Source organism: Chiloscyllium plagiosum, unplaced genomic scaffold (assembly GCF_037043375.1).
Source record: "Chiloscyllium plagiosum isolate Xiang-an unplaced genomic scaffold, Cpla_swu_hap1 HiC_scaffold_22, whole genome shotgun sequence".
Classification (NCBI taxonomy): domain Eukaryota; kingdom Metazoa; phylum Chordata; class Chondrichthyes; order Orectolobiformes; family Hemiscylliidae; genus Chiloscyllium; species Chiloscyllium plagiosum.
Window position 1 is genome coordinate 10349751 of NW_028270160.1, and position 13478 is coordinate 10363228.

The following is a 13478-nucleotide window of genomic DNA, read 5'->3' on the forward strand; positions in this document are numbered from 1 at the left end:
GTCCCCTCGACAAACTCATGACCACTTCCAGCTAGAAGGTCAGGGGCAGCAGATACATGGGAACACCACCTCCTGCAAGTTCCCCTCAAACCACTCACCATCCTGACTTGGAAATTTATCGCTGTTCCTTCAGTGTCACTGGGTCGAAATCCTGGAATTCGCTCCCTAACAGGGTTTATCTACTGCACATGGACTGCAACGGTTCAAGGTGGCAGCTCACCACCACCCTCTCAAAGGCAACTAGAAATGGGCAATAAGTGCTGAGCCCATCCAGCAATCCCACAAGTGAATAAAAAGACGCATTGATCAGCACTGATGTGGAAAAACCAGGGGCAAAAGGTGTGAGTGCTGTATACTGGCCAGTCCACAGTGCTGCAGTACCAAATGGAAACTGGGTGCAATTAACCTCAGACTATTGCTTCCAAGTAACTCTGAGGATATCTGGTCCCTGGGCGGGGTGTGTGCCAGCCTACTCGATGGCAATAGAGGAAGGGGGGGGGGGGGGGGGGGGGGGGCTGAGGGAACGGGGAAGACAGCCAGTGTCATCCTGAGTAACACTCTTGCAAACTCTCTACCTTTTCCACATTACACAACCTTGGAAGAAATCAAAAACAATTTGACAGATGGAGAAAATTATTGGCTTTATTGATGGTCTCAAACAATAAAAAAAATTAAACATTTTTCAAGAAAATGATTTCGTTTAGATAGCAAAATTCTAGCGAGCTCTAATGAATAGCTGGGTCTTCAACAAATTTGAACTACAACATTTAAATAAAATCTTCTTAAAAATAAAGACACCATACTATATTTTTTAAACACAAATAATCAGAATCCAACCAGCTCAAAATTTACAATATAGGTGAACATTTAATAGCAAGGGATCCCAGATTCTAATCATCTTTGATCCGTTGACTAGCCTGTTTTATTAATCATGACTGATTTACGATCACTGCTTGGGAGAAGGAGAGACATCAAATGTGCTTTACCACAAAAACCCTTGTTAAACAACATCCAGTGAATGAACAACTCCCATCAATAGCAATTGCAAAGATTTATCCCTCAACTAGAAATCAATTAGATCTGTGCTCATTTCTTGACGAACCCCTTTGGAGACAGATGAAGGTGTTTAAAAAAAATGAAAAAGACAATACATATTTACAGCACTATCTGTTTAATTGTTTACCACCCAGCACTGTGTCTAATTTCAACACACAAGCTACAGGTATGATGGAATAATTGCAGAAGGATGGTGAAGTTGCGTTTTTCATCTGGGGAAAGAAGAATGGCTTCAGAAACCAGTTCAACTCCTTTGGAAGGATCACCTTTTAAAAAAAAAGATTACTTATAGATCTGCAGTGTGAAAATCTGGCCCCACTCCATCCAAAATCACCTGGGAGTTGGAGCTCTCTCTTTCCCTACTCTGTACAATCACCTGCCTGGACAAAAAAAGATTGCACAACTTCTATATTTAGAATAAATGCACCAAACAGTAGCAGGTTAAACATTATCAACAGGTTAGAAACTACAAACTGGGGAGGGATAAAACAACTTTGAACAAAACTACATAATCCAAGACAGAAACTATGCATCAGTTAGGGAAGAGAACTTTCATAGTTCATCGTTTCTCTCCAGTCAAATTCCAGGCAATTTCACCATATGGGCTTGATTCAATCACAATGTGGGGAAGGTCTCCATTTGAAAAAACAGTGGAAGATACCAAATATTAGTCGCTATGCCCGCGTGTATCAGGGCAAGGCAGCAAGGTATCAACATCGGGATGGAGTGTCAGCACAGAAAGAATTCATGAAAATCACAGCTCACTTGCTGACCAGTCCAATGTAGGTTTATCTCATTCACGGTATTGTGCATTTCCGGGTTATGCCTCAGCTATCTTCTCCAAGGTATGAGTCACGAAACATTGAGCTGTTTCGAGTGACTTAGAATTCTTGCTTCTTTAAAAGTCAGCGATTCCCATCACCTATATCAGAAACTTCCATCAAGTTGGACCCACCAACTTTATTGATCAAGGCAATATGAAACAACTGTGCTTTACCTTCAGCTACAGTTATCCCTGCTCTCCTCCCATCAGCAGTGTAGTTAGGCTTAGAGAGTTGTGGTGTTCTCGCAAAATATCAACTGTCACTTTTACCCAAAAATAATGTATTGTGCATATCAGGAGTGGAGGCCAGAATAGAGAAAGCTTCTACTAGGGGAAGAGCAGAGCTCCAGTGATGGATCTGGGCTCAGTTGCTCTTCCTTCACCCACAGTACTGCACTCCCTTATTCCAGTTATGCTACTGCAAGAAGGTGCTGAGCACAGACAAGGCCACATGCCCCTGTCCTTTTGCACCGAAAAATAAGTGAAAATTGAAGAGTGAGTCATGCTCAGTTGTCCCAAGCAACATAATTAAATGTCCTGCCTCTCACTTCTCTCTCTCTATGTATGGCATAGGGAAACAAAAAGTCAGAAATCGTAAAAATGCAGAGTTGGAAGATATCCCCTGTTCGGATGGGGCTGTTTGGGTTCAGACAGGCCCAGAAATAATTACCTTTGGGTCCACTTGGAGGAATGTAGCGACAAACTCGATTTCTGTATTTCTTATCTCCTTGACTCCAGCCAACCTGTATGGCTGGCTTGCAGACACAACTTTAATGTTCACGTGTTGGAAGGGAACAAAAATCACTTAAATTGCTGAATGATCAGGTCAGGGGTGGACTGAAAGGAGGCGATTCCCCTCTGGGGAGCAGTTCCTCGCTGGTGAACTGGGCCTCAATCACACAGTTATATACAACTGTACAACGCAGGATACGGAACAAAGAACGAGATAATTGGTAAAGCAGAACATAATTAATTTGAACTTGAAGAGGAACATTAACCCTGGAAAAAAATCCAAATATCGCTTCTGGAGCCTTTCCTTTGACTCAGTTTGGTTCTGGTGGGACAAAGATGTACAATTACCACGTGGGTTCACTTATCCTTTGAGTGATTTTGGGGCCGTCGAACACTGCCCTGGACAGGTCAGAAACCAATTAAGGTCAATTTGTCATTTAATTATTTTCAAAAGGAAGCTTTGAACAAATTTATGGAGTTGGGAGCCATTTGATTTATTTGGAAGAGTCCCACCAATCCCCCTAGCTGGCCATTGCACAAGTGTGTGATCCTGTACAGGGGAGATAAGAGATAAGCCTGAGGCCTGGTTCAGGCTCTTCACCATCTCTGACCTGACAAAATAAATAGTGATCCCCTGGCTTTCAACACGAACCCTTAGAAAGGCGTTGAGCAGCTTGACTCTCCCTGGCCCTTTACAACCCCTTGGGGAACAGCGTTAAAATATACATCACCAAACATATGGACTTTGACAGGCAGGACAGCCCGTGTGTTAAGAAGCATTTCCCATTAATATCCTGAAGCTCAATGACATGGAGAGAATCTCAATGAGAGGGTGCAAATTGAAGCAAACAGCTCTCTGCACAGACCTCATCAGTCTATCTGATTGCAGTTAGATGGAGAGCCAGAGTCTCCTCACAGAGGGATCTCCCGCTGTCCACAGTCCAACGTAGCCTCCAGCAGCTGAAAGCTAAATCGATAGCTCATCAATACTCAGCCATTTTCGCAGTCACGGAGAACCCTTGGCTGAGGTCTGCGCATGTGGTAGCAGGGGGAGGTGGTGAGGAGGAGGGGGGGTGGGATTGAATATGGTGAGGGCCAGTGGGTGAGCCACCTTTGAAAGGGAGTGAGGGGGGGTGGGCGGTGGTTTTTTCAACCCTCCCCCACAAATCAGTGGGGGGAGGGGATAAAAAGTGACTGGGAAAGAACAAAAATGGGCAAAGTGCAGAAGTCAGGAGTTGCATGCCACCCAGACTGTAAAATAAATGCAAGGTTTGGTGTCTGAGGGGCACAGGGAAAGGTGCAATGACAGCTCAAATCATCCAGAGGTGCCATCTTGGCCAACCCTGGAATTCAGACTCCTTCCTGAGTAAGATGGAGTTACTTGTGTGCTTCAATAACTTGTACAAAGAGTGAGGAGCCACAACAACTCAATAAGCCTAGCTGTAGCTAACCTTAATATGGATTTGTTTTACAATACACACACACTTTCAACCTTCTGATGAAAATTCAGACCACACTTATCCAAACTACTAAAATATAGACTCTTGACAACAGATTTACTCCACATTCAAAGTAGTTTACAGTACTTATTAGCCAGGGACAAGAAAGAAGACCTCTGTATATACATATGACACTTGCATAACAAGCAAAGATCAGTGTAGCAGCTTTCAGTTATAAATGGCCAACCTGCTCAGGTTTGTAAATGGTTCCTGTTCCCATCTCTCAAACAACATTCCCTTGGATGATGCCTGCTTCTCAATCAATGGGGCAGACAGCAAACAATTTTCTGTATCCCTTTCATTCTCCCCCTCCATCACACTCCCTCCTCCCACTACTGGATGATTGCTTGGTGAAAAACCAGGCAGGACCAGCTGCTCCTTGCTGCAGTTAAATCCAGGCTCAAGGTGTTGACCCAGCTCCCAAAGCCCCCGCCCCTTCATCCATTCTCTAGCCCCAACCCACCTTCTTAACCTGAGCTAATTCCATGGGAAAATAAAAATCCACGTTCACACCCACCTTGGCACAATGAAGTTGGCACATCAATATGCTGATCCCTCCCCATTGGCCTCCAGGAACACAGTGTGTAATAAGGGGATATCGAGGAACGTGCACACATTCAAGATGGCGTCGCTCTCAATGAGAGAGTTAGGCCTTTGGGCGAGTCCAACATTCACATTTCACCAACATCACTTCGAAAAGAAGATCAGCCCTGTACATTTCCTGATCAGTCACATAAGAATCTTGCAGTCATACAGAAAGGATTTCTTCAAGTCTCTGACATCTGTCCAGCCACCAAAACCTGCACTGTAATCACTGTCAGAGTGAGCCTTTGTTGAAGTTAAATTTTAAACCACTCGAGTTGGCAGCATTGGACTGACAGTGGTCGGGGGCTACATGTTGCCAGAGAGGAGGCATCCATTAACTGTCATCCACAAACTCAAACTCAGCTGGATACTGTGCGGTGTTTTAGAATGGTCTGGCTCCATCTTCAATCTTTGGTCTGGATTGGGAAGAGGTGATGCTGGGTTGGGGAGGAGATGGCGTTGCTGGTCATTGAGGAATTAGCTGTAGGTATTCATGAGTTGAACATTCACCAGGATGAAGAGTTACAACTGACTGCCAGGCCTCAGCAGTCTGTAACCACGTCAGCAGCTCCAAGTGAGGAGTTCTGCCAGTCCTTATTCTGGATGTTGATTGGAGGATCATGAGCAAAGGAACTTATGACTCTTGGTCTTTTACATCTGATCCGTGGAACCCGAAAACAGCAGAACAATCAAGCTATCTTCATTCTACACATACAACACGGGTTTTGGGGGAATTATCAACTTGAGTTCTGAAAATTACACATATCCCTGGAGACCATAGAAGAATCAAGCTACTGGAGAAAGTAATGTAGAAGGAAAAACTAACTGCTGGATATACAATGCAGTTGGGCAGAGGCTGTGTCAACACCACGGGCATATCAAGAACTCAAAAGGGTTGGAAACTTCTACTTCTGGCCTTGAAGGAACCTTCTGATGAGGGACTGGCGACAAAACCCAATTATATGCCAACAGTGAAAGAACATTCATATTTTTCCTTCATGTCCCGACAGGAAAAGATCCCGATGGCCAGGACATAGGCATTTAACCCTTTACTTACCATCAAACCCCGACTCTCATTGGCAGAGAACAGGGAAGATTTGCAAACCCCTCACAGGTTGGCCATTGACTTTTAATGAAACCATTTACACAAGTGCTGAGTTAATAACAGAAAGAGCCAGCTTCAGAACCTCAACTTCAAATATTACATTCTGTTCGTAGCCGACAACTCTCCTTCTTCCCTCAAAAGGCATACCTTGTGTTTTTATTTTTATATATATATCTCTATATACTTTATAATATATCAAAGCCAAGCCTATGAAACTTTGGACATTGACTATTTCTAGCTCTGCAATGTATTACAATAACTTGCTTAATAAAGTGCTCAGAGTCAGCAATATAAGTTCTGGACTTGACAATACTATATGCTAAAATACATTCTTCTCCTCCATAAGTGAAATTTTCAGCTTCTCCAAATGCTTTGGCCCCACTGAGTTATAAAACATAACAGCCCTGACTTACAAAGGAGAGGCAGTGCCATCCTCAACAAATTGGAGGGTTGGGATTCAGGCTTCAGAGTGTAACTCAACTCAAACTACACATCCACCCTCCCGATACTAGACTTCCTGCCAAAAGGACATTCCAGGGACAGTACATGGGTCAGACAAAGTCAGGTTCAGCGAAACCAGTTTCCCATTCTTTGTGCTCTGCCATGATGTGAGTGACCAAGAACATCTTGCCCCATTCTAGCCCCACCCCTCAAAAAGGCAGCTTCATAGATAGACCCCAAAGTAATGAAAACATTCAGACATTATCGGCAGTCCAGAGCAGTGTATCCAATTTCTTCCTGGCACTCAGTATCTTATTGAGTTCACAGCAGGTGCAATAACACTTCAAAAGAAGCCCCTGTTCAAAGAAACCCAGCTTCCCCAACAGTCAACACCAAGGATTCCACCTTCACCCATCAGGATGATGTATACAAGAATATTTGCAGGCCTCACTTTAACATGGGCACAGCAGCATTGAAGGGAATAGAATAGGAAATGAATACATAGCAACATAGAAACATGTGTACAGGAGTCGGGAGGGGGGGAGCAGAAGAGGGGGGGTGGTGGGACAGGGAGGGCGGGGGGGCAGGAAGATGAGAGAGAGGGAGGGAGGGCGAGAGGGAGACTGAGAGGGAGGGCGAGACGAAGGGAAACACGGAGGGAGGGAGAGAGGGGGCAAGAAACACAGAGGGATGGAGGGAGAGAGGGGACAAGAAACAGAGGGATGGAGAGAGAGAGAGAGAGAGGGGGGCGAGAGAGAGAGAGAGGAGGAGGGAGAGAGGGCGAGAGAGACAGGGAGTGAGAAAGGGTGAGAGAGTGGAGAAGAGAATTGTTACAGAAAGTGAAGTTTAATGTCTATGGAATAGCTTTTCCAATTTCTTGACCGCACTCAGAAAGCAACTTAAAACCGCACAGTTCTGAAGGAGGTGATATTCACCTCAAACATTAACTAAAGGCAAACCTGCTGGATTTCCAGCACCTCAGGTTTTTTTTTCAGATTTCCAGCATCTGCAGTATTTTGCTTTTAATTAAACTGCGCAGGATTGTTAAATCAATCGGAATTCTCTAACTGCCTCTGGTACCAACAACTAAAAGCCAGTCAGAAGCCATAGGCTAGCAAATATATAAAAAAAAACAAAGTTCCAATTTTAAAAAGAAACAAATTGAAATTTGTGCTTTGCTCTCACCAAAGCAGAAACGTAGTGGCCAGGAGACATCGGCATCGTGAGGTCAAAGGATCTCCCACAGAGTCACAGACGTGCTATGATGGAATGGGAGCAGGAGATTTATCTTTTAACCCGAGACATTGTCAGGACTGGAGGTTAAACCCTTCTGAAAAAAAACACTCGGGAAGATGGGGTTATTGAGATCTCCCAGTGCAGCACCCAAGTGGTAAAGGATTGAAGAAATCTTTCAATAAAGTTCTCTTTTTGGCCTCATCAAGTTTTGAAGTAGACTTGTTCTCCCCAATCACCTCTGGGGAGAAGTGGGATTTTTCTCTGTTCTTTCACTTTATCAGTTTTTTAAGATTTTTCAGTAGTGTTTCATTGTTCAGTTGTCCATTGAAACTTCCAGGCAGTGTTTAGATTCCTGCTGGAAGTTGGGGGAATGTGGCAATTTATCAAATTCACAGAATTGAAAATGAGTATAATTGCAGCACAGGGGGATTGGGGAGAATCTCAACCAAGAATTTCACTTTCACATTTCAAGATTCAATTGTCTGGAAAAAGACTGGTAAGGGACAAGATGAGAGAATGAGAGAGAGAGAGAGAGAGAGAGAGAGAGACACACACAGAGACAATGAGCGTGAGAGAGTGCGAGTGAGCACGAGAGAGAGAGAGAGAACGCATGGGGAAAGAGTGTAAGAGAGAACAAAAGGGTATGATGAGATAGGTAAAGAGAGAGAGAAAGACAAGGGATGGGGGGGTGGGGGGAGGGAGAGAGAGATTACAAAAGGCATAGAAATCAGGCTTCAATTTGGCCCTTCTCTCCGAAGGCCAGAGAACATGGCAATGTTTTACCTTAGTGCAAAGAAAATTGAAGAATCATTATCCAGCATGACAAAAGGGAAGGCAATTACTTTACTAAAAACAGAAAGTGCTGATGAAACTCAGTTTGGCAGGTTTGGCAGCACCTGGAGAGATCAAAGTTAATGTTTCAAATCCATTTGGACTCTCCTTCAGCACCAGACTCGAAACATTAACTCGGTTTCTCTCTTCTTTGACACTGGAGTTTCTTCAGCATTCTCTGCCGTGTTTTTTTTCAGATTTCAATAGAGCTGCTGGCTTATGATTGGCTGGTAATTCTCAGTCTGTCCATCTTACCCTCCCCTGGGATAGGTCAGCTGCCGTCCAATGAGATGCCATCAATGATGGATATGGGCAGGCTTCTCAAGAGACATCCTGGGGCTCTTACAGAGCTCTCCAGGTGCCAGGCAACCCCCTCCCCCCCCATCCCACCAGTTAACTACTCCCCAAAAATCACCTCTGTAATTGTGTTCACGACAGGCAAGTCCCCCTCCATTTGGCCATTGCCGAAGATACCCTGGCTAGACAGTTTCCCACTCCCTGGGGCCTTTACACAGTCTGTCACCAGCATCTGGAATAACAGCTTTAACAGTAATTGCACCCCCTTCAGATTTGTTTTTCCTTCCTCAGTCTTCTCCTCTGCCCCAGCTTGGTGCTGGGGTGGGATTGATAAAGATCAGTTGCTCTCTCAGCTCCCGAAGTCTAAAGGGCCATTACTGAAGAGGGAATGTGGTCCTAGTGGGTTATTTCTCCACTGGGGATATCTAACCCAGGTCTGTTTTCCTTCCCCTGTGCCTGATGGACAAGTTCTGAAACTTGTTGAGTTCCAATTCCATCATAGCAGGAGCCTAGGACCAATTCCAAAGCACGGGAGGCAATTTAAATATGGAACGAAAATGGTGAAAACAGGGGTGAATCATATCTGATGTGGGACAACTCACTCTAGCCTGATGTCAATGTCAGTCAACTCTTGGGTCTTTTGTAAGAAAGCAAAGCCAAAAAATGAAATCGGCAGTCAAGGAGAAATTTGTTGCAAGATGCACATTCATAACTGTCCTCAAGAATACCTCATTCTCGTCCCCAACTCTGCTCCTCACCATCTCTCGCAGATAGGACTATGTTAACTGTCAGTAGCTAAACTTTATTTAGAAATTCTCTCCCGCGTCCCAACCCTAACCTCCCCCCCACCCCCAGAAAAAAATAAAGCTGTCACCCAACACCTGTAAAAGTGATTTCTCTTTTTGTGTCTATCTGTAAAGTTAAAGTGCTTATTATGTATAAAACATTAAATCACAGGAACTACAGGGAGCCACCCAATTCCCAATTCACAGTATCCATTGAATAAAGTCTGGTCAAGTCATAAATTCTACATTCAAATGCACCTATGATAAAACACTGGACTTTTCTTGACCAAGCATCGCTTTCACTGTGTCACCAAGGCAACCAAAATTCCATCATTCCTTCGCCAAATCCCAACACCCCCACCCACCTTCCCCCTCCCCCCACCCCTCCCCCCCCCTCCTCCCCTCATCGCACTGCCTTTTCTCACAGTCACTGAAATATTCCCGCAGAAACACCATTAACGCCTGATGTTCCAGGACCATGTTTTTTTTTGGTGATAGCGGGAGGGGGAGGTGTGTGTTGATGGGGTGCCGGGACATATAAAACACTACACTTACTCTGAAATCAAACGTTCTCCTTCAATAAAAAGGATGTTAACATCTGGAAAATGAATCGTGGGAGTTCAGTGGAGGCTGGATCGTTTCAGAGAGTCGTGTTCACCCACCATCAGAATCATTCCGACGCAACTGAGATCGCCCTCAAGTCTGACCCAGCAAACAAACAGCCAACTCCCTGTGCCCTCTTTCCTCAATCACTTGTTGAAAGGCGAAAAGAATATTAATGCAGCTCAATCTGCTATTCTTACCAAAATCGACATCATTTCCTTGCGTCCCTTATTGCCATCAGCTTAAGCACCCCATAATTTTGCCCGGGGGATCAGTCCCAGAGGACACAGATTGGCACACAACATATCTCCCAGGCATGCCAACATCAAGGGGCACTGGGTGACCAGAGCAGGGAGCAGTGGCAAAATGGGTGAAGACAGGGATTCAGGAGAGAGTGTCAAAACTCTCCCCCAAATCCCCTCACCCTGCCAAACACCAAAAAAAAAACCAAGATTACAGGTAGCGCAAGGGTGCTGCAGAAATAGTGACTTCTTTTCTGTTTGCATTCTCCCTTCCCTCCTGTTTAGGAACATCCTGTTGTTAAGGAGAGGTTTCGAATTGAGGACGATGCTCACGATGGTCAGCTCAGTCCTGCAGCAGACTCTCCAGCGGACACCTTCTCCAGGACCTCGTTCACAAACTCAGACGTTTGACCTGCCACCGAGCAGCCTGCAACACAAGACACAAGAGTCAGTGAACAGCCGAGTGAGCATTCCACACAGGCACTGATTCAATTCAAAAAAGATCAATTAATTAAATTATGCTGGAGGTGGGTCAGCAGGGTAGGCAGCATCTGCAGAGAAAGGGTGGGGAAGAACAGAGAGAGAGAGCGGGGAGAGACGGGGGGGGGGGGGTGAAAGAGAGAGGTGGGGGGGGGAAGAGATAGAAGGAGGGGAAAGGGAGAGAGAGAGATTGTGGGACAGAGAGATGGGGGGGTGAGAGAGATGGAGAGAGAGAGATGGAGAGAGAGAGATGGAGAGAGAGAGATGGAGAGAGAGAGATGGAGAGAGAGAGATGGAGAGAGAGAGATGGAGAGAGAGAGATGGAGAGAGAGAGATGGAGAGAGAGAGATGGAGAGAGAGAGATGGAGAGAGAGAGATGGAGAGAGAGAGATGGAGAGAGAGAGATGGAGAGAGAGAGATGGAGAGAGAGAGATGGAGAGAGAGAGATGGAGAGAGAGAGATGGAGAGAGAGAGATGGAGAGAGAGAGATGGAGAGAGAGAGATGGAGAGAGAGAGATGGAGAGAGAGAGATGGAGAGAGAGAGATGGAGAGAGAGAGATGGAGAGAGAGAGAGATGGAGAGAGAGAGAGATGGAGAGAGAGATGGAGAGAGAGAGATGGAGAGAGAGAGATGGAGAGAGAGAGATGGAGAGAGAGAGATGGAGAGAGAGAGATGGAGAGAGAGAGATGGAGAGAGAGAGATGGAGAGAGAGAGATGGAGAGAGAGAGATGGAGAGAGAGAGATGGAGAGAGAGAGATGGAGAGAGAGAGATGGAGAGAGAGTGATGGAGAGAGAGTGATGGAGAGAGCGATGGAGAGAGAGCGATGGAGAGAGAGAGAGAGAGAGATGGAGAGAGAGAGAGAGAGAGATGGAGAGAGAAACAAGTGTTAAAACTGGAAATAACAAAATGCTGGAAATTACAGCAGGTCAGGCAGTGTCTGGCGAGAGAGCAAGCTAACATTTCGAGTCTGGGTGACTCTGAGCACTGTGACCAAACGTGGCTATCCTGGGCTGACAACTTTCTGTTGATGGCTGTGGAGAGTAATATAAGGTAGAGGGGAAGTCACCATAGTCCTACTGGACAACAGCATTGCTCTCTCATTAACTGGAAGGTCACCATGTCTCAGGCGAGGGGAGAGTCTGGGGAGAGTATTTCACGGTAACCTCAGCTGGTGCAGGAATTGAACCCACACTGTTGGCATCTCCCTCCATTTCAAACTAGGCATCCAGCCAACTGAGCTGATGTAATATTGGGCCAGTGAGTTAGCTTCTTTGGAGATACTTTAACACTTCAGGTCATTCATGCTTTCATTAGATCCTTCTTTCTTTAAAATTGAATTCTTTGCTCATTTTGACTTCAAAAGAAAATAAGATGGATGCTTGAAGGTAATTAACCTGCAATGTACCAGCGATAGATCAGGGACTGGGATAGACTGGCTTATTTTACAGACAGCCAACAAGATGGTTCCTCCTCAAGGCAGATTTGAGAGAAAAGTGCAAATCATAAAGGGTTTCCACAGAATGAATCAAGAGAAACTGTTTCCCAAAAGGTTACAACCCAAAGGACACAGATTGAAGGTGATCGGTGAAAGAATCAGGAGCAACATCAGGATATGAACAGGCAATGAGCTGTCTGTCAGGTATAATGGGGGTCAGATGCAGGAGAGTGGGTGAGTCAGATTAACTTGTTTGCTCTTCGAAAGAGCTATGGAGGACTTGGTGGGCTGAATGATCCCCTAATATGCTGTACTTTCCTATACTTACCTTAGAAAGGATATGATTGTCATAGGGGGAGTACAGTAAAGGTTCACGAGATTGATTCCTGGGATGGCAATTTGTCAAATACTGTATGTTGATTCGGCCTCTATACACTGGAGCTTAGCATAATGGGAGGGATCTCATTGAAACATTTACAATTGTAACTGGGCTGGATGGATTGGACACAGAAATGATGATCTCCCCAGCTGAGGGGATCAGAACATAGGGGTCACAATCTCAGTACATGCAATATGCCATTTGGAGACTGAGATAAGGGGACATTTCTTCACTCAGAGGGGGGTGAAGTGGGGGAAATGCTCTACTATAGAAAGCACTGGAAACCAAGTTATAAAATGTGCTTCAGAGAAATCTAGATAGAGTTGTAGAGACTAAAAGCTGTTGGGTACTGGAATAGTGGAAGAGTATAGCATTGAGATAGAGGATCAGCCATGATCATACTGGAGTAGGCTTGATGGGCTGAATGGCTTGCTCCTATTTTCTACCCTCCTGTTCTCAGGCTCACTAACAGAGTAAGCTAGTTACCAAGTGCACAGACAGGGAGTGCTAAAGTTTCTGCATGCACACGATCACATGAGCTTTTTTTTCCAAGGAAGGAGCATTTAGACATTTATGTTGCAGTTACAACATGCAGAGGCAGGCTACGTGATCTCCAGCATTTGTCATTTTCAGTACAGATTCCAGCATCTGCAGGCATTTGCTCCTAGCAGACAATGTGAAGCTGACACTGATCACAGTGCAGTGCTCCAGGGATGAGAGCAGGGTACTTATAGATTGAACAAGCAATGTTCTGCACAGTTAACATCCCTGTTCTAAAATGTATGAGAGTGTTAGAGGTAGGCAGTGTGGAATTGAAGTTACATTTGGAGGAATCGGGGAGGAATTGATGCACTGGCAGCAAATCACCCCAACACAGAGCAGAATTTACGCAACAGAGCAAAGATTAAAAAAAAAGCTTAGTACAATTATGATTATTTTAACAGTACA

At 45.0% G+C, this 13478-nt stretch overlaps 1 protein-coding gene across 7 annotated transcripts in view; it reads right to left on the reverse strand.

The window, feature by feature from the left end:
- Positions 1 to 622: 622 nt before the first annotated feature.
- Positions 623 to 13478, reverse strand: part of LOC122561323 (CREB3 regulatory factor-like) — a 161074-nt gene continuing 148218 nt past the window's right edge. For all 7 annotated transcript variants that reach the window (XM_087998743.1, XM_087998737.1, XM_087998739.1 and 4 more), the window contains one exon: positions 623 to 10662. In XM_087998743.1, the coding sequence (XP_087854869.1) occupies positions 10574 to 10662 (89 nt within the window). In that variant the 3' untranslated portion in view covers positions 623 to 10573. The remainder of the gene's footprint in view (positions 10663 to 13478) is intronic.